The 25,567-nt window shown below is 42.5% G+C and overlaps 1 protein-coding gene across 2 annotated transcripts; it reads right to left on the bottom strand.

Moving 5' to 3' along the window:
* Nucleotides 1–789: 789 nt before the first annotated feature.
* Nucleotides 790–18,937, bottom strand: LOC135541986 (claudin-19-like). 2 transcript variants are annotated; one of them, XM_064968529.1, is made up of 5 exons: nt 17,961–18,937; nt 8,869–9,033; nt 4,899–4,983; nt 4,631–4,777; nt 790–1,565 (listed from the first exon to the last, which is right to left on the bottom strand). In XM_064968529.1, exons 1-5 carry the CDS (start codon nt 18,181–18,183, stop codon nt 1,529–1,531), a joined length of 657 nt encoding a protein of 218 aa, XP_064824601.1. In that variant the 5' UTR covers nt 18,184–18,937; the 3' UTR covers nt 790–1,528. The 2 variants fall into 2 exon arrangements, with proteins under 2 accessions (XP_064824601.1, XP_064824600.1); XM_064968528.1 differs by having other exon boundaries at nt 790–960.
* Between the last annotated feature and the right edge of the window lie 6,630 nt (nt 18,938–25,567).

Here is a 25,567-nt window from a genome sequence, read left to right as displayed (position 1 = left end):
GCTTTCAGCACCTGGAGTACAGAACATCCTCCATAGTCAATAACAAAACATCTCTTCCATCCACACTAAATCATATTGCCACTTAACTAAACAGAATGCTGGTTTAATATCTTCAATCCGGGATACAGTACATGTACTACTTCCAAACAGGCTCACAGCTTTGACAAGGTGTGCCTTCGCTTTCATCCGTTAGGGCCATTTACAAATCTGTCTTTCTGTTGTTTTTTAAGTGGCATACTAGCTACAGTACAGTTAACATCTATGTTCCGAGATAAAACTGCATGCAACAGTTTGTCTGAATGGATCATTTAATGCAAGAGAAAAAGACGAGCACGGATGTTTTACAATACGGGTATGATATGCATCATCCATGTAGGATGTGACACCGCGGAATCCGTGTATAACAGTCAAAACATACACACAGACACACGTTATAAGGCACTGCAGTAGAGCATATATGTAGCAGAAAGGCTGGAGGTGGTGGTATATGCACCTGGGCACTTCTGTGTAGTAGTACAGAATCAGGTTCACTCTCTCTCAATATTCCAAATAACAGTTATATGTCATAGGTGAGCACGTACAATACCTGTGCATATTGCTGTAACAACACTCTACTATAAAAAAAACTTCAATATTGCTTGTGTACAAAATAGATTCTAAAATACATTTAAACATTTAACACATGGGCATCTTTAAGAATGATAAAATACTAGTTACCCATTTGGGTTGGTCTGGAGATGTATTACTTCAAAAGTGTATTCTGAGTTTATTTTGTTACATTCTGAGTGTGTTTCCTAGTGTCTTGTCTGCTTTTGTTTTCATTGAGACAGTGTCTTGTCTTTTTCTGTTAGACAGTGTCTTGCCTTTTGCCAACAATCTAACACATCGTGGGGCCAAAGGAGTCGCCCACACTATAAGTATTCCTCCTTTTTCTCTGGTGGGGAACTTTTAACATTTGGTCTGCAATTTAAAAGAAAAAAACATGTTTCAGTAAATGTACACTTGTATTCTCAGAGAACAAAACCAAAAGGCACATATCTACAAACCCAGAAATCATAGGATATCAGTGAAGCAGAAATCAACAAAACATGACATGACAAATCTTACCTATACAATTAAAGTTCAGTAAATAAACGATAAAAGGACAATATGGAGTTTCTAGTAAAGGGTTCACAGGACGAAATACAGTAATGCCACCCCTCTAGTCTGAAAGGTGGGGTCTAATCACCTAACCATACTTCTCCTTTCAGAGTCCCTATTTACAAACAACCTCAAGGGGGTGAGGGAAAGGGGAGTGGCAAGCTCTTAAAGGTGTGGTGGAAATTTGTTGACCGATAACTTAATATCAGAGACAGATAAGGTGCAGACATTAAGGAAGGGAGTGTGGGGCTGGTGGGAGGGAGGTAGAGGGGTGCGACATATGCTATAGCGGAGAGACAAGGGTCCACATTTTGAATCTAGGAAGGAACAGGGAAAGGGGAAACAGTGAGCGTAACTCGGACAGTCCTCGAAAAAAGGCAGGGGGTGGTCAGTCAGGGAAACTAGTCTCACTCAACAACTCTGCCCTGAATTAGGGAAGAGAAGAAGACAGGCAGAGAAAAACAGCATTAGAGGAGAGGAGACGAGAGGGGAGAGAGAGACACATCAAAAACTCACTGCTTCATCGTTACAGGCAGCTAGCTCTCTGGTGTTAGTGAGTGAATGAGTGCTTGATGCTACATGTTAGGTAAGGATGAATGAAAAGAGGTGCTAGCCAGGCTTTCATTAGCTCTGTGGTTAATGAGTGAAGATGGTTGATTCTAGGTCCTCATGCAATGTTTTTGAAAGGGAAAGCATGTTGGCGCTAAGTGAAGCATTGGAGGATGAATGATGGAGAAGTTAGTGGAAGCTCGTCAGTCACAGCACACATATCATTTGTTACGAACATGTGTTCTATGGCATGGAATAGATCTGATATGATGTCCAAATCTGTTGGGTTTATGATTGTTGGTTTTGTTTTGTTTTGTTTGGAAACAGTTTGGTCGTGTTGGAACCCAAATCTTATTTGACAGCTAGTATACAGTATCTTACATTATTGTTGATATACCTAGTCACTTGAGGCACACAGTAATAGTACTTTGGGAGGGGAGGTCTTAAAAATAACTTTTCTGGAAAATGTTGTTGGTGGTTCAACATTTTATTGCTTATTTTGAAGACAAATAAACATACTGTTTATAAAAGCAATATAAATAATGAAAAGTCCTGGTCAATAAACTAGTGTAGTACATGTGTTTCACATCAGTTAGACCTACCATAGGTACGCACATAAAGTAAAACAAGAACATATTCAAATATTGAATTCTATTATCTTTGAAGTGGGCTTTTAGGTAGTTTGGTCATGTTTGTCCTTTGGTAATGACTCTTAGAGGACATCTGCTGAAGATGGGCTCATAACGGTTTTAGCAGAAGTGGAGGAGGTCCTTCAAGACCTGTGCATCCCCATTCTGAGTACAATGGAACACTCCATACACAAAGGCTTTACCAAGAAGAGGGGCCAAACAACCAGAAAACAGGGGGTATTGAACGGTTCTTAGAAAAGTTAAATGGTTCTGCTATCGGAAGCCCGATGAACCAACCTTTTCACCCAAGTTAATGTATGTTGAAGAGCCATGATAAAGAGTCAGGAGTATTGGGTTGTGGATTGAAGCAGAGAAATGTGTAGGTTGAGTTGGCATTCAGGGTGGCCTGCGTGGAGGCTTAGAAAATGACTGAAAGTACAATTAATGCAGTTGCCTTGCATTAATTATTAGCATCAGAATATTTTTTTTAAATCCAGAATAAACACAACAAATCTAAGGGAACTGCCCAAAAAGTAGCTGGATATCACATTGACCACAGCTAACTATCTTATAGTGATCACAACTGGCTTTTACAGTAGCAGATCATTTCTGTATACTTTCAAATCAGGTGGCTAGATGGACATACAATGGTATTTAGTAGCATAGAATAGAGTAGTACAAAATGGATCTTGAATGTCCATTGAAAATGAAGGTTTTCTATAAGAGTTGTTTGTCTATAGAACACCAGAATAATAAACCCCTGAGTTTAACTGAATCTTTTTTAATTTTTATAACAGTTGGTTTTTATAAGAGAACAGCCAGTGGTCCTTACCCCATTCATTCTCTGAGATATATAACATGTGGATGACCGGTATTGTGTCGACTTGGATGTGTTAACGAATGAAGCATGATGTTAAGGCATACAATAATGGCCATCTCTCTCTCGTTAAAACAACATTTCTGTTAGCTCACAACATATTCTACCTTTCCTTTACATCTGATTCGAACTGATGACCTCATAAGATGTTCAGAGGAATCATTTTGTGGAAACTGATTTCAATTCTAATCAGAAGGTTAGCCCTTTATATAGTGTCATCAACTACATTCGATTGGAATGTTTAAGTGTTAAAGGACACAACGCAACACACACATACACACACACATACACACACATACACACATCTCCAACCAGGAAGCATAGGACATGCTAACCAAAGCCACGAAAAACAAAACTGTATTTTTTCTTTTTTTTTCTTAGATTATATTTGTCCCACAATTTACCTTTAGGCATTACCTATGGCTCCTCTACACAGTAACTTACTTTGGCATTACTTTATTGGTTTGGTTTTAGTTTGCATAGAGGAAGACTGTTTTACAAATAGTTTTTTTATTCACCTCTATTAAAGTGCAAAAACTGAATTATCAACTGTATCTTACGGTCAAATTCAGGAGGTTATAAAGACAAATGTCCAGGATACGTTAAATAATGTTTAAGTAAGGGATAATCAACGAGGGAATATGCGTTCTATGGAAAATAATGAATGACGCGCAAGCGGAGTGGAACTGACCTTCCACGGAGTTGCATTATTTTCCAGAGAACACATAGAGCCCCGAGTTGATTATCCCTTTCATACCATGCCTATAATTTAACACATTTACCATTAGAAATGTATTCAACATCTACTGAAGGAGCTAGCAAGTTTACAAGATAGTGACTGTAGTTGCTGTGTTAACCACACACACAGACTTGCTAGATTTCGCTAACCAAATCATCAGTCCTGGCTTGCTATTATAAAAATGTAATTCAACAATGACAATAATGTTTTCAATTTGACTTTTGCTTTCAAAAGCAGGTCAAATAAAACATGTACAAATGAACTATAGCCATTGAATTCTACCGTGCAAATATACCGTGCATTATAGGGATATAATGTATGCTCTAGAATCCCATTCAAGCCAATCAGAAAAGAGGATTCAACAATGCTATGGTTTAATGTCTTTTAAGCCACATGACAGATTTTATTCACATAAAATATTTAAAAGGTTAATTGAGCGAGATCACCATCCTGTCAATGACATGTATTGCAATAAAATATAAAAGTTTCCGCTCAACAATATGTTCTATAGAATAAATGTCATTCGAATTCTTAAGGGTTTCTAAAATGCAAAGGATACTTGGTGGAGACTGTGTGTGTGTGTGCAAGTGTTTGTAAGCTTTACGTATGAGTAAAAGGTAAACGGGTGAGGAGCAAAGAGTGGTCTCTGCTCTCTGTTTGTGTGGCTGCTGGGAAGTGTGCGGAGTTTACACATACTCCCTGGCTGTGGATGGTTGTGATTGGCGGTAGTACTGCTGCCCTCGCCTCTCCTCATTGGAGCAGGAGCAACACAGGAAGGATCCACCCAAAACAGTCAAGCTAGCCGCCGCCCATCCCACGAACAGGGCAGACCCAAACTCATACCTGTAGCGGAAATGGTCAAATGTGTCTTCAATATCGGTCTTTACAGTGTTATAGACATGATATCTGTATCAGAGATTAACTGAGTGGTAGATACAGTGTGTGACCAGTGTGATAGGGTTACCTGGCATTGATTGGCGTGTTTGGGTTGAAGAACTGATAGGACACCTGAGTGGCGTACCAGGACACAGACACCATGGTGCACAGACCTGCAGAGACAGAGAGACAGAGAGACAGAGACACACACACACAGAGAGACAGAGAGACAGAGAGAGAGAGAGAGAGAGAATGGACGTCCCCAAAATGTTATTGCTTTCAGCCCAGCTTATTAACATCAAATTATAACACTGAACAAGGACACACACATGGAAGTACACACACACGCACACAGCAGTGAAACACTTTGTGTAATGACTCTGAGGTTGTTTTTCTATCTCTCTCAAGCTCATAGTTGTCTCTGAGGTCAGGGGAGCTTATCGTTCCAAAATCACCATTCCTGTTTACAGCTGGGATCCTAATTACCCAGAAAGCCCCTGGTGAGAGAATTTTGTCAAAGGAATGCAAGAAATGAATATACTCCAGCAGTAAAAGAGTAAACACCATTGAATATAGAGAGATAACAACCTACTGGTAACTGCCAAAACTAAAGGAACCACCAACATGAAGTGTTTTAATAGGGCGCTGGACCACCACAAGCCAGAACAGCTTCAATGTGCCTTGGCATAGATTCTACATGTTTCCTGAACTTATGTGTAGGGATGCGACACAATTCTCAATGAGAAATTCCATAATTTGGTGTTTTGTTTGATGGTGGTGGAAAACGTTGTCTCAGGCGTCACTCCAGAATCTCCCATAAGTGTTCAACTGGGTTGAGATCTGGTGATTGAGACACACACACACCCGCTATGCGCCATTGAAACCCCTTTTTCAAAGTCAATACGATCTCTTCTTCTGGCCACTTGTCACGCCCTGACCATAGAGAGCTTTTTTATTCTCTATTTTGGTTAGGTAGGGGTGTGACTAGGGTGGGTAATCTAGGTTGTTTTATTTCTATGTTGGCCTGGTATGGTTCCCAATCAGAGGCAACAGTTGATCGTTGTCTCTGATTGGGGATCATATTTAGGCAGCCATTTCCCACTGTGTTTTGTGGGATCTTGTTTATATGTAGTTGCCTGTGAGCACTCCATTGTCATCACGTTTCGTGTATTCTTAATTGTTTTTGTGCTTTTCACGAATAAAAATATGTGGAATCCATATCACGCTGCGCCTTGGTCCGAATATTATTTCGACGATCGTGACACCACTGGGCATTTTTATACATGGCCCCAAGCATGATGAGATGTTAACTACTTAATTAACTCAGGGTCCATACCTGTGTGGAAGCACTTGCTTTCAATATACTTTTTATCCCTCATTTGCTCAGGTGTTTCCTTTATTTGGGCAGTTACAGTGGGGCAAAAAAGTATTTAGTCAGCCACCAATTGTGCAAGTTCTCCCACTTAAAAAGATGAGAGAGGCCTGTAATTCTCATTATAGGTACACTTCAACTATGACAGACAAATTGAGGAAAAAAATCCAGATCACATTGTAGGATTTTTAATGAATTTATTTGCAAAATATGGTGGAAAATATGTATTTGGTCACCTACAAACAAGAAAGATTTCTGGCTCTCAGACCTGAAACTTCTTCTTTAAGACGTTCCTCTGCCCTCCACTCGTTCCCTTTATTAATGGCACCTGTTTGAACTTGTTATCAGTATAAAATACACCTTTCCACAACCTCAAACAGTCACACTCCAAACTCCACTATGGCCAAGACCAAAGAGCTATCAAAGGACACCAGAAACAAAATTGTAGACCTGCGGGGTTAATGGTGTCAAAATGGGGTCAAAATGATGGGGTCAAAATGATCACAAGAACGGTGAGCAAAAATCCCAGAACCACACGGGGGGACCTAGTGAATGACCTGCAGAGAGCTGGGACCAAAGTAACAAAGCCTACCATCAGTAACACACTACGCCGCCAGGGACTCAAATCCTGCAGTGCCAGATGTGTCCCCCTGCTTAAGCCAGTACATGTCCAGGCCCGTCTGAAGTTTGCTAGAGAGCATTTGGATGATCCAGAAGAAGATTGGGAGAATGTCATATAGTCAGATGAAACCAAAATATAACTTTTTGGTAAAAACTCAACTCGTCATGTTTGGAGGACAAAGAATGCTGAGTTGCATCCAAAGAAAACCATACCTACTGTGAAGCATGAGGTTGGAAACATCATGCTTTGGGGCTGTTTTTCTGCAAAGGGACCAGGACGACTGATCCGTGTAAAGGAAAGAATGAATGGGGCCATGTATCGTGAGATTTTGAGTGAAAACCTCCTTCCATCAGCAAGGGCATTGACGATGAAACGTGGCTGGGTCTTTCAGCATGACAATGATCCCAAACACACCGCCCGGGCAAATAAGCAGTGGCTTCATGAGAAGCATTTCAAGGCCCTGGAGTGGCCTAGCCAGTCTCCAGATCTCAACCCTATAGAAAATCTTTGGAGGGAGTTGAAAGTCTGTGTTGCCCAGCAACAGCCCCAAAACATCACTGCTCTAGAGTAGATCTGCATGGAGGAATGGGACAATATACCAGCAACAGTGTGTGAAAACCTTGTGAAGACTTACAGAAAACGTTTGACCTCTGTCAAAGGGTATATAACAAAGTATTGAGATAAACTTTTGTTATAGACCAAATACTTATTTTCCAACATAATTTGCAAATAAATTCATTAAAAATCTTACAATGTGATTTTCTGGAAAAAAATGTATCATTTTGTCTGTCATAGTTGAAGTGTACCTATGATGAAAATTACAGGCCTCTCTCATCTTTTTAAGTGGGAGAACTTGCACAATTGATGGCTGACTAAATACTTTTTTGCCCCACTGTACCTGTAAATGAGATTAGAAATCACTGTAGTGCCTGAACATTAAATTTGAAGAGTGGTACTTTACCTGTATACATTTTCTAATAGCCTTTTAAGTTGTAAAGGAGTTTACAGTGCCCTCCACTAATGTTGGCACCCTTGGTAAATATGAGCAAAACTGGCTGTGGAAAAGAAATCTGTATTGTTCATCCTCTTGGTCTTTCATTCAAAATATTCACCAAAATCTAACCTTTAATTGAAGGTAAATAATTGAAGGAAATAATATGTTCTTGTCATAAAACAAATATTTTTCTCAAATATATATGTGCCACAATTATTGGCACCCCTTCATTCAATACTTTGTGCAACCTCCCTTTGCCAAGATAACAGCTCTGAGTCTTCTCCTGTAATGCCTAACAAGGTTGGAGAACACATTTGCAAGGGATCTGAGAACATTCCTCCATACAGAATCTCTCCAGATCTTCAGATTCCAAGGTCCACGCTTGTGGACTCTCCTCTTCAGCTCTTCCCACGTGCTTTCTATGGGGTTTAGGTTAGGGGACTTTGACGGCCATGGCAAAACCTTGATTCTGTGGTCAGTGAACCATTTTTGTATTGATTTTGAGGTGTGCTTTGGATCACTGTCCTGCTGGAAGATCCAACCACGGCCCAGTTTAAGTTTCCTAGCAGAGGTTTTGATTTAATATCTGCTGGTACTTGATGGAGTCCATGACACCATGTATCCAGGGCCTTTGGAAGATAAACAGCCCCACAACATCAAAGATCCACCACCATACTTCACAGTGGGGATGAGGTACTTTTCTGTATGGATATCTTTCTGTCTACGCCAAACCCACCTCTGGTGTTTGTTTCCAAAAAGCTCTATTTTGGTCTCAACTGACCCTTAGAACCCAGTCCCATTTAAAGTTCCAGTGCCGTTTGGCAAACTGTAGGCGCTTGAGTTTGTTGTTTGATGACAGCAAAGGAAATTTTATGGCAACCCTCCCAAACAACTTGTGGTTATGTAGGTGTCGTCTGATCGTAGTTTTTGAGACTTTCTGATCCCAAGACCCAACTAACATCTGCAATTCTCCAGCTGTGATCCTTGGAGATGTTTTACTTGCCCCAAAATTGTGTGTGTTTCTTTAATCACATGACATTCACATGATGGTCACCTTGCAGAAATCTCACCTGCGAGCAGGAAGAGGGCTCCTCCAGACACAGCTATGCGTCCTTTGGAGATGGGGTTGTTGTCGCCCACTTTAGTGCACTTCATCCCCACCACACTCACTATCATTCCTATGAAGCCCAGCAGCACGGACACCACCATAAGAGCACGACACGTCTGGATGTGCACTGTGGAGAGAGAGCGGGGAGATGAGGACAGGATCAAAGGTAGTTACAGGCAGAGAGATGGGAGAAAGAGGTTAGAGGGGTGAGAGGAAAAAAGGAGGAGAGGGGGAAACATGGGGGGTGAAAAGGGAGGGAGCAGTGAGGGAGAATATAGAAGGGAGGACAGGTGGGGATGAAGAGGAGAAAGAGGGTGAAGGGAATTATAGAAAGGAGGGAAGAAAGAGGGTCTGTTAGGGCAGTTTTACTCGGCTTCAGATGGAGATCAGAGAGAAGACATGGTACACACAGAATATCTACACACAGGGTTTGTTCATAGAATATCTACACACAGGGTATATTCATAGAGAATATCTACACACAGGCTACATTCAAATAGAATATTTGCACACATGGTATATTTATAGAGAATATTTACACACAGGGCGGCAGGTAGCCGAGAGGTTAGAGCGTTGGACTAGCAACCAAAAGGTTGCAAGATCGAATCCCATAGCTGACAAGGTAAAAATCTGTCGTTCTGCCCCTGAGCAAGCCAGTTAACCCACTATTCCTAGGCCGTCATTGAATATAATAATTTGTTCTTAACTGACTTGCCTCGTTAAATGAAATTTTTAAAGACAAATATAGAATATCTACACACATGGTAAATTCACAGAGAATTTATACAAATAGGGTACATTCATATAGAATATTTACACACAGGGTATATTCATAGAGAATATCTACACACAGGGTATATTCATAGAGAATATCTACACACAGGGTATATTCATAGAGAATATCTACACACAGGGTATATTCATACTGAAAATCTACACACAGGGTATATTCATATAGAATATCTACACATAGGGTATATTCATATAGAATATATACACGCAGGGTATATTCATATAGAATATCTACACACAGGGTATATTCTTATAGAATATCTACACACAGGGTATATTCATATAGAATATCTACACACAGGGTATATTCATATAGAATATCTACACACAGGGTATATTCATATAGAATATCTACACACAGGGTATAATCATATAGAATATCTACACACAAGGTATATTCATATATAATATCTATACGTGGGTATTGAACCTCTAGATTTCTCAGTATCAGATGTTCAATTGGAGCAGAACGGGAGTGGAAGAAAGTTAAGCCACGTTAGGATAGAAGGTATTCAGTGGGATTGCTGTGCAAAGCGTCACTGGAAAAGAATCCAACCAAAACTATACTACAACCACCACATTGTAAATCAAAATGAAATCATAATTCAACTTCTTTACACAAAACTGGAGACAACAAAGACACACATTCTCCTTTCTTTGGCTCTTTTTTTCTCCCTCTCTCTTTCTATCCACCTCTTTCTTTCTCTCTCTTTCTTGCTCTATCTCCCTATTGCTCTCTCCCTTTCTCTCTCTATCCTTCTCTCTTTCCCTATCTCTCTCTTTCTGAACTCATTATGTTTCCAACTTCCATGTTCCAAAATGGGATAATAACGGCAGCCTTAGTCCAGAGTTTGACTTAACTGTCTCTCTTCATCATTTCAGATAACTTCACAGTGGTTTCACTGCTCAGAATTCCATGGATAACCCACACAGACATCAGTGCCCACATAACTCAGTGGGCGGGACATTTTACATCTTTACACGCACGCGCATGTGCTCGCGCACACACACACACACACACTAACTTATGGACACATTCCATAACATACACACTAATTTTCTGTCACATACACACTGTAGGAGGGCCTGTTTTACATGTTTCACACAGTGGGATTAGTGTGGCTTTGTCACAAAGCGGGATTGTTTTCACAGGGCTGTCGCCACCGCAATCAGACACTGTGGCCTGCAACACACACGCACTGACACAGCAGCCTTGGAAGAGACTACAAGGCTAACACAATGTGAAGAAAACACTGGTACAAGACTCACACAGCATTAATACTCACACCAAGATCTAAAATCTATTCTAGCCTTTATCCAGGTTCACATAAGATCAACTCTCTCACACAACAAAACCCACATGCATGAACCAAATGAACACATATCTACATCTTTACAGCAGACTAAATTACAATACATTATAGAATAGATTAGAATGGGATGGCAGAACTACATAGGATAATGTAATACTGACAGTATGAGAAAATGTACATGAAGTACAACTGGAGAACAATAATTGTCTTTTATTAGTCTGTCCAGCAAACTTAAGTACAGTAATAATCTACCTTTATGATGGGAAAACACACTTGCACATTCATAGTTGGCAATAAATGACACTTCAGAACCTGATCTGAAAGGGGTAGTGATGGGCAGACGAGCTTTGAAGTTAGATTGATGTGTGGCACTATCCGTTTGAAGGAGAATTGTAATACTTTATGAGAGAAAAAACTTTTATTCTCCCTTTCATCCATTCTTTCCTTTTTAAAAGTGTGTGGGGAGTTTGGGCTGGCCCTACAGGGCATCACTCTGATCAATGGACTAACAGAGGAGTCGTGTGTGTGTGTGTGTGTGTGTGTGTGTGTGTGTGTGTGTGTGTGTGTGTGTGTGTGTGTGTGTGTGTGTGTGTGTGTGTGTGTGTGTGTGTGTGTGTGTGTGTGTGTGTGTGTGTGTGTGTGTATTGCTCCCTACCCCATGCCAAGGCTGGCAGTGCCAAGCACAAGCTGGATGTGTGTGTGGACGATGGACATTGTCCTTTGTGAAATCACTTGTGACTTCATAAGTAACATTGGTTTTGCCAACACTAAAACAGAAAACTGTTTCAACAACTCTACCTTCATTATATTCATGTAAATGTCAGTGTGACATAGGCGTTGTGGAATAGTGTAAGCTAAGTTCAGGGGCACAGATATGTGGATGATGATTGTCATGTGAGCCTTCAGCTTCAGATGCGTATTTTACATCTATAGTGCCGAACCGCCATTTCAGCACTCCTGTCCAGCTGACAAGAAACAACACCACACTCGATCACGATAGAGGGAGAGAAGAGAGAGATCAATCACTAGAGTAGGAGAGAGAAAAATAGAAATAGAGAGAGAGAGACACTGGGGGGAGAGAGACAGCAAGATACTAGAGAGAGAGAGAGAGAGAGAGAGAGAATGTGTGCCAGTACATAGCTGCTACTAACTCTACTGATGTCCTCACAATGGTCAGCAGGGAAACTGGTGATGGGGCATGGTGTGATGTAAAGGGGGACGTCAGACCATCCACCATTTCATCAGCATGTGTGGGCCGGGGGTCAGATATTCCACTGTAATATCCAGAGCTATAGAGAGTTCAGCAAACTATCCTCCATGTTGCCACCAAACATTCCTCTTACTAGAAAATATTTTAAATATCTTTAATACCAATATCCTACCCTGAGATTCTAAATATCTAACCATGACAAAGTCTGTGTTTTCTTTTGTTCACCTTTATTAACCAGGTAGGCCAGAGAACAAGTTCTCATTTACAACTGCGACCTGGCCAAGATAAAGCAAAGCAGTGTGACACAGACAACAACACAGAGTAACACATGAAGTAAATAATAAAACAAGCCAATAACACAATAAACAAGTCAATGACACAGTAGTCTATATACAGTGTGTGCAAAAGGCATGAGGAGGTAGGCAATAAATAAGGCATAGGAGCGAATAATTACAATTTAGCAGATTAATTCAATGACACAGTAGAGTGATAAACGAGCAGATGGTGATGTGCAAGTAGAGATACTGGTGTGCAAAAGAGCCAAAAAGTAAATAAAATAAAAACAGTATGGGGATGAGGTAGGTAGATTGGGTGGGCTATTTACAGATAGATCATCCACAGCTACAGCGATCGGTAAGCTGCTCAGATAGCTGATGTTTAAAGTTGGTGAGGGAAATAGAAGTCCCAAACTTCAGCAATTTTTGCAATTCGTTCCAGTCACTGGCAGCAGAGAACTGGAAGGAAAGGCGGCCAAATTAGGTGTTGACTTTGGGGATGATCAGTGAGATATACCTGCTGGAACGTGTGCTACGGGTGGGTGTTGTTATCGTGACCAGTGAACTGAGATAAGGCAGAGCTTTACCTAGCATAGACTTATAGATGACCTGGAGCTTTTGGGTCTGGCAACAAATATGTAGTGAGGGCCAGCTGACTAGAGCTGCAGTGGTGGGTGGAATAAGATTTGGTAACAAAATCTACCTATATTGTCTTGTATGTCCTATGTTGTCCTATATTGTCCTATATTGTTATGTCCTGTATAGCACTAGTGCTGGTGTGGTTTGTACACTGTCTAGTACAGTACAGAGGTTTCATTACTGTAGAGCCCAGAGAACTGAGAGCTTAGGTGGGTTGTGACCAATACCAGCCAGTATCTGCCTCTGAGACTGAAACTGCAAAAAGTAGAAGAAGAACTGTTCCTTCAGCACCACTGCTCAGACTAGAATGAAACAAGATTCCCCGGGACCCGTACAGTATGCACAGGGAGTAGTATTCATCTTTCCCCGGGACCCGTACAGTATGCACAGGGAGTAGTATTCATCTTTCCCCGGGACCCGTACAGTATGCACAGGGAGTAGTATTCATCTTTCCCCGGGACCCGTACAGTATGCTGCACAGGGAGTAGAATCCATCTTTCCCTGGGACCCGTACAGTATGCACAGGGAGTAGTATTCATCTTTCCCCGGGACCCGTACAGTATGCACAGGGAGTAGTATTCATCTTTCCCCGGGACCCGTACAGTATGCACAGGGAGTAGTATTCATCTTTCCCAGGGACACGTACAGTATGCACAGGGAGTAGTATTCATCTTTCCCCGGGACATGTACAGTATGCACAGGGAGTAGTATTCATCTTTCCCCGGGACTCGTACAGTATGCACAGGGAGTAGTATTCATCTTTCCCCGGGACCTGTACAGTATGCACAGGGAGTAGTATTCATCTTTCCCCGGGACCCGTACAGTATGCACAGGGAGTAGTATTCATCTTTCCCCGGGACCCGTACAGTATGCACAGGGAGTAGTATTCATCTTTCCCCGGGACCCGTACAGTATGCTGCACAGGGAGTAGAATCCATCTTTCCCTGGGACCCGTACAGTATGCACAGGGAGTAGTATTCATCTTTCCCCGGGACCCGTACAGTATGCACAGGGAGTAGTATTCATCTTTCCCCGGGACCCATACAGTATGCACAGGGAGTAGTATTCATCTTTCCCAGGGACACGTACAGTATGCACAGGGAGTAGTATTCATCTTTCCCCGGGACATGTACAGTATGCACAGGGAGTAGTATCCATCTTTCCCAGGGACCCGTACAGTATGCACAGGGAGTAGTATCCATCTTTCCATGGGACCCATATAGTATGCACAGGGAGTAGTATTCATCTTTCCCCGGGACCCGTACAGTATGCACAGGGAGTAGAATCCATCTTTCCCAGGGACCCGTACAGTATGCACAGGGAGTAGTATTCATCTTTCCCCGGGACCCGTACAGTATGCACAGGGAGTAGTATCCATCTTTCCCAGGGACACGTACAGTATGCACAGGGAGTAGTATCCATCTTTCCCAGGGACCCGTACAGTATGCACAGGGAGTAGTATTCATCTTTCCCAGGGACCCGTACAGTATGCACAGGGAGTAGTATCCATCTTTCCCAGGGACACGTACAGTATGCACAGGGAGTAGTATCCATCTTTCCCAGGGACATGTACAGTATGCACAGGGAGTAGTATTCATCTTTCCCAGGGACCCGTACAGTATGCACAGGGAGTAGTATCCATCTTTCCCAGGGACATGTACAGTATGCACAGGGAGTAGTATTCATCTTTCCCAGGGACCCGTACAGTATGCACAGGGAGTAGTATTCATCTTTCCCAGGGACCCGTACAGTATGCACAGGGAGTAGTATTCATCTTTCCCCGGGACCCGTACAGTATGCACAGGGAGTAGTATTCATCTTTTTGTCAGTCTAGTGTCCAGACCTTGTCATAAGTCTCCCAGAACAGCTTCGATATGTTAATTATCGAAGCTGAAGCTGAAAAGTCCATCAGCTTCCACTGCAGTGCTTTGGTACACTCCAACACTCCAACAACACAGTCTGCTGAACATTTAGTCCTCATCACATGTTCCTCATGCTGTGTAGTGAAGGAGAAGGGTTAACTTAGCACACTATATTAATAAAAGATACCTGCAGGAACTGCCTAACAAACATATACACTCACCAGACATTCAACTCCAGTACCCATGCTCGAGCACACACAGACACACATAAACACCATGCATCCAAGAACAGTACCTTACAGTTTAACCTTACCATAACAGAGAGAGATTTTGGAATGAAAGACAGCAACAAGTAGCAGAAACACGGGATAAACTTATCAAGCATTGGCACCAAAGTATGTGATGCTGTTTGCTCACACTCGCTCATTGTCCACTCATACAAACACACACACACACACACACACACACACACACACACACACACACACACACACACACACACACACACACACACACACACACACACACACACACACACACACACGGTGTTATGTCCAGAGAGGAACATTGCGTGTGTGTGGGGAAGACAGAGCACATTCTGAGAATATCTCTGGTGTATGGCTCAACACTGGGCTTTTCTTCTCCAAACAACCACTATTCATCACAGGGACAATACTCTGTTTTTATTACGCCGATGAGCCAAAGGAGATGTAAAATCCAGCTCACCCTCACAGCGAAAGCCACAGAAAATGTTTTGATATAATTAATTGCACAGTGGCCAAACATGTGGTTTGTTTGTTTGGGGCGGTGTGCGTCACAGGGATTAACTTGGGCATCCGTGTTTCTTAATCAACCACAAAGAAAAACAGAGAACTCCAAAGGGTGTTTTCCCGAATTAACAGACAAATTATCTGACCCAGTCCTCCCCCTGTAATCTACCATTAGTAATTCTAACGTGGTAACCAGTAGAAATTCATGTAAATGACCTGTCATCAGTTATGAGTCAGGAGGTCTACTCTAAACAGCTTGGAGATGACAGGATGGAGATGACAGGAGCCTCATATTCAGGGATCATTTATGCCAGAACCCCACATTCCTCTATCTCTCTCTCTCTCTCTCTCTCTCTCTCTCTCTCTCTCTCTCTCTCTCTCTCTCTCTCTCTCTCTCTCTCTCCTACTCTCTCTCTCCTACTCTCTCTCTCCTACTCTCTCCTACTCTCTCTCTCTCTCTCCTACTCTCTCTCTCCTACTCTCTCTCTCTCTCTCTCTCTCTCTCTCTCTCTCTCCTATTCTCTCTCTCTCTCCTATTCTCTCTCTCTCTCTCCTACTCTCTCTCTCTCTCCCCTACTATCTCTCTCTCTCCTACTCTCTCTCTCTCCTATTCTCTCTCTCCTACTCTCTCTCCTACTCTCTCCTACTCTCTCTCTCTCTCTCTCCTACTCTCTCTCTCTCCTACTCTCTCTCTCTCTCTCTCTCTCTCTCTCTCTCTCTCTCTCTCTCTCTCTCTCTCTCTCTCTCTCTCTCTCTCTCTCTTACTCTCTCTCTCCTACTCTCTCTCTCTCTCTCCTACGCTCTCTCTCTCTCTACTCTCTCTCTCTCTCTCCTACTCTCTCTCTCTCTCTCTCTCTCTCCCTTTCTCTCTCCTACTCTCTCTCTCTATCTCCTACTCTCTCTCTCTCTCTCCTACTCTCTCTCTCTCTCCTACTATCTCTCTCTCTCCTACTCTCTCTCTCTCCTACTCTCTCTCTCTACCTCTCTCTCTCTCTCTCTCCTACTCTCTCTCTCTCTCTCTCTCTCTCTCTCTCTCTCTCTCTCTCTCTCTCTCTCCTACTCTCTCTCTCTCTCTCTCTCTCTCTCTCTCTCTCTCTCTCTCTCTCTCCTACTCTCTCTCTCTCTCTCTCTCTCTCTCTCTCTCCTCTCTCTCTCTCTCTCTCTCTCTCTCTCCTACTCTCTCTCTCTCTCTCCTCTCTCTCTCTCCTACTCTCTCTCTCTACTCTCTCCTACTCTCTCCTACTCTCTCTCTCCTACTCTCTCTCTCTCCCTCCTACTCTCTCCTACTCTCTCCTACTCTCTCTCTCCCACTCTCTCTCTCTCTCCTACTCTCTCTCTCTCTCTCCTACTCTCTCTCTCGCCTACTCTCTCTCTCTCTCCTACTCTCTCCTACTCTCTCTCTCTCCTACTCTCTCCTACTCTCTCCTACTCTCTCTCTCTCTCCTACTATCTCTCTCTCTCTCCTACTCTCTCTCTCTCCTACTCTCTCTCCTACTCTCTCTCCCTCTCTCCTACTCTCTCCAACTCTCTCTGTATCTCTCTCTCCTACTCTCTCTTACTCTCTCTCTCTCCTACTCTCTCCTACTCTCTCTCTCTCTCCTACTCTCTCTCTCCTACTCCCTCCCTTTCCTTCTCCCCCTCTCTCCCTCTGGCTGTCTCTTAATTAAACATGTAAACAGCAGCATTTTTTATCTGAATAATGTATGCCTGACTTTAATGTGTCCCAGACAGATGGATTAGTTAGATTGTTTTGTCTTGTGTTTATGCATTTAGTCGCTGAATCATACAATAAGTTAAATTGATAATAAGATCATGCTGTTACTAGAAAAATATTCTCTATAAATCAACACAGTTAATGGCCCATGTTGTGAATTGGGTAAACAGATTGTTTATAAGAGAGGCAGCAGCTTTAAGGCATCTCATAGTGACCAACTCTACTGACAGATTATAACTGTCCACACACATGCATCTAAGACTGCTCTGAATAACATTCTCATTCAACCCATTCAAACTGTGGAAGTTAGAGAGAATGAGAGAATGCCAACAGTTAAAAAAGAAACAGGGAGAAAAAGAGTGAGAGAGAGAAGGGGTTGGAGAGAAAGTGAGAGGAAAGATAGAAGTCAAGTTAAGGATAGAAAACAAGATTATGACAGCTTGCAAGTGGATGAGTGACCATCGCGATGTCCTACTCACCGTCCAGTGACAGCATGGAGTCAAACACCTTGCACTGCACCTGTCCTGTACTCTGTGAGGCACAGCTCATCCACAGGCCTTCGTAGAGCCCCACAGCCGTGATGATGGCGTCACCCGCGTACGAAGACTGCTTCCATTGGGGCAGCACAGTGGTGGAGATGATGCCTATCCAACCACCCAATGCCAGGAAGTAACCTAGCAACTGGAAACCCGAGTTCGCCATCCTGTCTTTTCGTCTATCTGTTTCTGTCTGTCTCTAGACCTGTTATTCTCTCTCTTACCCTCTTTGTTCTTCTGGGCTTTTCTGAAGTATTTTTTCTTTCTTACTAAATGTATGTTCTTTCTATGTTCCTTTCTGTGTTCTTTCTATGTTCCTTTCTATGTGTCTGTCCTATTTCTGTGCTCCTTCTCTTTGGTGAATATTTTGACCTCTTCAGAACACCTGTAGCAGTCGTGTAGCGCAGTGCTTCCACAAAGAGGCAGTACTGTAGGCAGGACGTAACACAGAACTTTCTCTCAGAACTCCTGTTGTCTCTCAGATTAACAGAAGCACAGAACCAAAAGTCAAACACCACTTTACAAACAATCCAGATTTCAATACAACCCCAGGTGTTCTGTCAGTGGCCGCACTCCTTTCTCTCTCTTCCTATGGTCTCCTTCCTGGTCACTGTCCGGTCCCTCTGAGCATCTCCTTCTCTCTGCTCTCTCTCACACATCTGGGTGTCTACCCTCTCTTTCTCTCTTTTTCTCTTTTTCTCTCTCTTTCTCCAGTTGGAGATGTGTGTGTGTCACCGGGTCTTGTGGTTGACCAGACTGCTGTTCCCTGGTTGTCCGGGGGGATCAGGTTGTCAGGCTCGGTCACTGGGCTCACTGGGTTGCCTCAGATACTGCATGGTTTCTCCTTACTCTCTTTCTCTCTTTCTCTCATCAACAATCTCTCTGCATGCTGCGCACTCCAAGGGCTGAACGATGGATAAGAAAAATAAGAAGAAAAAAAATGAAAAAGTTTATGCACACAAAAAGCCCCTGACAGGCTGGGCACAGAGTGGGCCGAGAGCTGAGCTCTGATTGGCTCTTTCAGTGTTCTAGGTACAACCAATGGGAGGAGGAAAGGAGAGAGAGAGAGAGAGAGAGAGAGAGAGAGAGAGAGAGAGAGAGAGAGAGAGAGAGAGAGAGAGAGAGAGAGAGAGAGAGAGAGAGAGAGAGAGAGACTTTTTATGTTCAATATTATTCATGTTATGGAAAGTCTATAATGATATGACTAGGAGCAATTAAAAAGTACACATTTCTGAACGTTGTCTTTGCATTCTGTTGTGTGTTGTTTTGTCGTGTTGTTAGTTGTTGCCTGGTCTACCAGATGTTAGATGCTGTATGTGTCAACCCTGTAAATGTTTGAACCCTTTTCGAAAACACACATAAGCCAACATTAAACTGACAAGCTCGTGAAAATGACATGTCACATCCAGCCAACCAAATGATGGGCTGGCCCACCAAAGGTCTTCTCATTGAGTCCCCGTAGTGTGTGTGTGGGGGGGGGAGATGTACAGAGTATTTTAGTCATAAATGTTTGATGTCTGGCCTATACCATATGTCTCTCAACATATCATAGTGCATTTTCATGCATCTAAAGCAAATATCTGTGAAAATCAGACAATAAAGAAATATCCCATCTAATCTAATCTAGTTTTGGAGACCAGGTCAAGTACTATGTGTCTAGCACTTTAGTCTCGGTACAGTTTGCAGATTGCATCTTTAAACTTGAATTGGGACTTTTGGGCACATGAGAACATATGTGTGTCTGAATCTCAGTACCAAGGTTTCCCTTTGGAATTGTGTTATTAAATTCAACATAGTTTATTTGAATCCAATACACTCTGTTACTGCCAATTAGATGGTCTGCACACTGTCTGGGAAACATTATAGAAATCAAATCTCTAAGACCCCCCCCACCCACACACAAAACACTGTCTCTATATCCACACACACACACACAAACACACAGACACACACACCCTCTTACCAACTTTAAAAGACTCAGGGATCATTGAGACAGGCTGGGGCCATGGGGATTTGTTGATCTCACAGTGGAGAGGAGTTCATCACCCAGATAGTCATTAACTGGACCACAAGATCAGATGGAACCCAAACATAGACTCACTCACACACACACTCCCCTCCTTGTTCTTCTTACCCCAACAAATGAAGGTAAACAAAACAATGGAATTAAATGGAATGATAATGTAGTCTATACCGACTGAAGAGAACTAACAGTAAATTAGCAGTGTAATATGTGTTGTTATTAGGCCTACTGACAGTCGATACTGATACTGTCTAATATTCAACATGATAGGAATAGGAAGCAGTGAAAGTCAGGGGAGCCTATAATTAAGACAATCCAGAGTGCCCATTCCTCCAACTTAAAAGGCCGTACAATTAAAATTACTGGGAGAAAGTTGATATGTTGATATGCTTTAGTTTGCTGCCATATGACTGGTTTGACATTTGTCTCCAGCCATTAGAAGGTCAAATATAGTGTCATTTATATTTAGAATTCCCTTATCCAAACAGATTACTCATTTACCCATCTATTTTCAATAGCTCTTATCAAGTTGTAAAGGACAGAGCATGGAGAATGGTCTTATTTATATTGTAAAAAATGAAGTAGATGCTTTTTCCACTTGGAACCGGTAGATTCACTAGACCTTATTTATGGTTTTCTGGCACATAAAGGGGGTGGAATTATTAGGGAATAAAGTCAAGGTCAGAATATGGTGTGTCTGTACACACACCTCCACCACATCTTCATTTATTTGATCTCAACCAAAATGAATAGCAGGTGAATAGCACACTATTCTCATGCTTAAGGTCAGAAAAGGCATAGAGAGAAAAGTGCATGAAAAGGGAATTACGTTCCATTTACGCACTCTTAACTCGGGTCGGAATCGGGCCCCTGTTGAATACCATTTGTATGTTCTCCTCTCTCCCTCTGTTACGTCCGTCGTTGAATGAATGAGACCAAAGCGCAGCGTGGAAAGTGTTCATGATATTTAATGCTGAAACACGGACAAAACAACAAAATATAAACAAATGTAAAGTTCTGCAGGGCTAGACAGCAACTGTGCAAAAACAAGATCCCACAAACTCAGGTGGAAAACAGGTTGCCTAAGTATGATTCCCAATCAGAGACAACGATAGACAGCTGACTCTGATTGGTAACCATACCCAGCCAACAAAGAAATAGAAAACTAGAATGCCCACCCAAATCACACCCTGACCTAACCAAATAGAGAAATAAACAGGCTCTCTATGGTCAGGGTGTGACACCCTCCTTTATCATCTCCCCACTCTCATAATTATATTGCCCCTACCTGCCTCCCTTATTCCCTCCATCTTCTCTCCATCTCTTCCACTCTTGTCTCATCACACCTTTATGCCATCTTTTCTCCTTTCCTTTGTCAAACCATCTTCTCCAATTCCCTCCCCCCCACTTGTTCCCTTTCCAGTTCAACCCAACCCATCTAGCATCTCCCCCTCTCCAACAACATCAGCCCCTATCTCTACCTTTTCACTCCTCTCTCTCCCCTCTACCCCTCTGCTCTTTCTTTCCTTTCCTCCTCTATACCTCTGGCCCCTCTCACTACCCCTGACCTGCCAGGGTTCCATGATTGCCATGGTGACCAGCCTGTGGTTCCTGTGGTCAGGTTCACGACTGGCTAATTAGCTGCCTGACATTCAGGGGATTTTTGGTCATACAGCAGTTCTGTTGAGGGAGAAAATGGAGAGAAGCGTAAATAGAGAGTTAAAAGACAGGAAAAGATTAAAGAAAGTAAAAACAAGAGCAAGGGGAGGTGGCTTCAACAGAGCTCAGCTCAGCAGGAGCTGTGGAATTTTGAACCATCACAACACTGCTATTGGTTTGAACAATGCGACAGAGCAATGAAATTGGTTGAACAATTTAACAACACACTACTATTAGACAAATTATTTCACAACACAATTGAATTGGTGAACAAGATACCAACAGCACATTTTTCAATATGTTTAATGCATTTCCCTTAGGCCTACAGCTGATTACAATTAAAGTACAGCTTGCGATGTGGTCACACACTGTTAGCTTGTTTTCCCAGCCAACATAGATATGTAATGTGATTGAGGCATGCTATTTTACCAGCTTATTCTTCTAAACAGGAAATCATCTAATGGGGTAGCTGGTAGCCTAGTGTTTAACAGCTTTAGACCAATAACCGAAAGGTTGCTGGTTCAAATCCCTATACCAACTAAGTGAAAAAACTTGCTCTTGAGCAAGGCCCTAATTGCTCCTGTAAGGCACTATGGATAAATGACTAAAATAAAATAAAAATGAGACAGATGAGGTTACAGAATCACCTCCCTATCAAATTAGCCTGAGGTATCTTAGCAACTGAGCTGTTCTCATTGGCTGTTAAACTGCTATGGTTAGAGGTAATTCTGATTGGATTAGCTGATCTCACACTCACTATCAGAAATAGTAAAAAAACAGAGTTATCTTTACAATTTGATTTTGTCTTTTGTTCTAGTAATTGAACCATGGCCCATATTGAGGTTGGCCCACAACTCTGAAGTTCTAGTAGGTATCAGCGTTCAACACGTTAATGCTGTTTACATTTTGTTTTGTTTTCTACAAGCAAAGTGTAGCATGTACTATGCACTTATAACAAGGGCAATGGCCATGTAGTCAACAGGGAAATCTGTCCCTGCTTAAGATTAAATATATTTTTGTTATGAACTTGTAGAATGTAACATATTCAGAACACAGAATCTACAGTACCATACACTAGAATAGAATGTTTTAAATTCAGAACACACAACCTACAGTAGAGTAGATGAGCAGCCATTTGAATGAACAGTTTCCTAATTGAGGCCCATGATGAATAATGTATGATTGTGTCCTGAGGAGGCCTCCTCTCTGCTAGCAGAAGAGCATAGTGTAGTCAAGTAGTTCTGAAAAGACTGTTGTTGGCTCTGTTCATTCACCAGGTCAACATAGTGGAGAGCAGCAGCAACAAGTGCAATGAGATGAAGCTAGTGGACTGAAGTGAAGGACCTCTCACTTAACTAATCATCAGCAATGTGAGGCTTGAGTGGTTGTTGGAGGTTCTGTTGTTGATCAAAGCCCTGATTGTCTTGATAATGTTGTCGTTCTGCCCTGTCGGAGAAGTCTGATTGAGTGGGCTTTAGTTCATAACAGTACGGTCAATATTCTAAACTGTTATCGTATGGGTCTTTCTGACCACAGTTGCAAATACTACATCATCTGGAACTCACACCGTTTCCTCATTCTTACCTTTTGTTTTTACCTTACTTACATAGAATAACTCTCTCATCCTAGTAAACGTCTGTAGCTGACCTTCCATATCTGTAGCTGACCTTCCATATCACATCGTTCTTCAGTTTAACCGTTGGACTGGTGGGGGGGTGGGAGCACGTGAGTGCACTGTACACCATGGGGAGGCATGGGTGAATGAGTTCCCTCATCCCTCTACCTCACCTCTCTCACCCTCCCACCCTCCCCCTCCAACCATAACTCACCCCTCACCTCTCTCTCGATCTCCTCGACATCTCTCACTTCCCAGCACGCATCCTGCTCTCCCTCCCTCACCCCTCTGGAACCCCAACCCTCTCCCTCTGTCTCTCCCCTCTCAACCTTCTTTCCATCTTTAACCCCTACCAGACCCATCTCTCCTTCTACCCCCCATGTTAGTTTCCTCGCCACTCTAACCTCTGAGCCTCTCTTCACCTTTCTATTCTTCTCCACAAACCCACCCCTCTTTCCCATCCCTCTCTCCCATCTCCCCAGATTTTCCAGACTGTTCCAGTGCTAAGCTGAGCTTAAAAGAGTCAGCTGAGCTGATCAAAGACTGGAGTCATGCAGTGGCTAACGAGAGCCGAGAGTTCCCAACAACACAGGGACCTCCCAAGGGACCCACACCATAGAACTACACTTGCTAGAACCTACGTACAGTAGATCTGTTCTGTTGTCATGGTATGTAATGTATGGCACTGAGCCATGTAATGTAAACCAGACAAAGGCTGCCATTTCAAATGGACAGAAAAACTTTTCATCTTGACCTTGAGCAGCTAAAATCCATGTAGACTAATCCATGTGAATTCCAGGGGAAAAGTGCTGCCGGAGTGCGGAGGAGCTGCAATATGAGAATACACAGAGCTGGTAAAACTACACTGAACAAAAATATAAACGCAACATGTAAAGTGCTGGTCCCATGTTTCATGAGCTGAAATAAAAGATCCCAGAAATGTTTTATATGCACAAAAAAATTATTTCTCTCAAATGTTATGCACAAATTGGATAATCCATCCACCTAACAGGTGTGGTATATCAAGAAGCTGATTAAATAGCATAATCCTTACACAGGTGCACCTTGTGCTGCGGACAATAAAGGGCCACTAAAATGTGCAGTTTTGTCACATAACACAATGTCACAGATGTCTTACATTTTGAGGGAGTCTTCAATTGGCATGCTGACTGCAGGAATTCTCACCAAAGCTGTTGCCAGATTATTTAATGTTAATTTCTCTACCGTAATCCGCCTCCAACATCGTTTTAGAGAATTTGGCAGTATGTCCAACAGGCCTCACAACCGCCAACCATGTTTATGGTGTTGTGTGGGCGAGAGGTTTGGGTGCCCCATGGTGGTGTTGGGGTTATAGTATGGGCAGGCATAAGTTACGGACAATGAACATAATTGCCTTTTATCGAATGCAATTTGGATGCAGAGAGATACTGTGATGAGATCCTGAGGCCCATTGTTGTGACATTCATCCGCCGCCATCACCTCACGTTTCAGCATGATAATGCACGGCCCCATGTTTCAGCATGATAATGCACGGCCCCATGTTGCAAGGATCTGTACACAATTCCTGGAAGCTGAAAATGTCCCAGCAAACCACATGTATGGCGTTGTGTGGGCGAGAGGTTTGCTGATGTCAAATTATGAACAGAGTGCCCCATGGTGGTGGTGGGGTTATGGTATGGGCAAGCATATGTTACAGGCAATGAACACAATTGCATTTTTTCAATGGCAATTTGAATGCACAGAGATACTGTACCGTGACGAGATCCTGAGGCCCATTGTCATGTCATTCATCCTCCGCCATCACCTCATGTTTCAGCTTGATAATGGCCCCATGTCGCAAAGATCTGTACACAATTCCTGGAAGCTGAGAATGTCTCAGCTCTTCCATGGTCTACATACTCACCAGACATGTCACCCATTTAGCATGTTTGGGATGCTCTGGATCGACATGTAAGACAGCGTGCTCCAGTTGCCGCCAATATCCAGTAACACTTTATGTCCAAGAAGGCGTAGCAGTAAGATGTGTTTGTTTTTGTCCCGTGTAAATATTCCGTTTTTTTGTATACATCTCAATATATTTCAATCTCTTTTTTCCATTTTCAAATGAAACATACCTTCCTGCAAACCGCCTCACCCAATGTGGTACGAATGTGCTATTTTTTTAGACCTTATAACTGGAACCTCTATCAGAAGCTAGCCATCAGAAGCTAGCCAGCGAATTAGCTACTAATTATTTAGTTATTGTTAGCCACT

This window comes from Oncorhynchus masou, chromosome 6 (genome assembly GCF_036934945.1).
Source record: "Oncorhynchus masou masou isolate Uvic2021 chromosome 6, UVic_Omas_1.1, whole genome shotgun sequence".
Classification (NCBI taxonomy): Eukaryota; Metazoa; Chordata; class Actinopteri; order Salmoniformes; family Salmonidae; genus Oncorhynchus; species Oncorhynchus masou.
The sequence above is the reverse complement of the archived record's forward strand: the minus strand, read 5'-3'. Positions and strand labels throughout refer to the sequence as shown.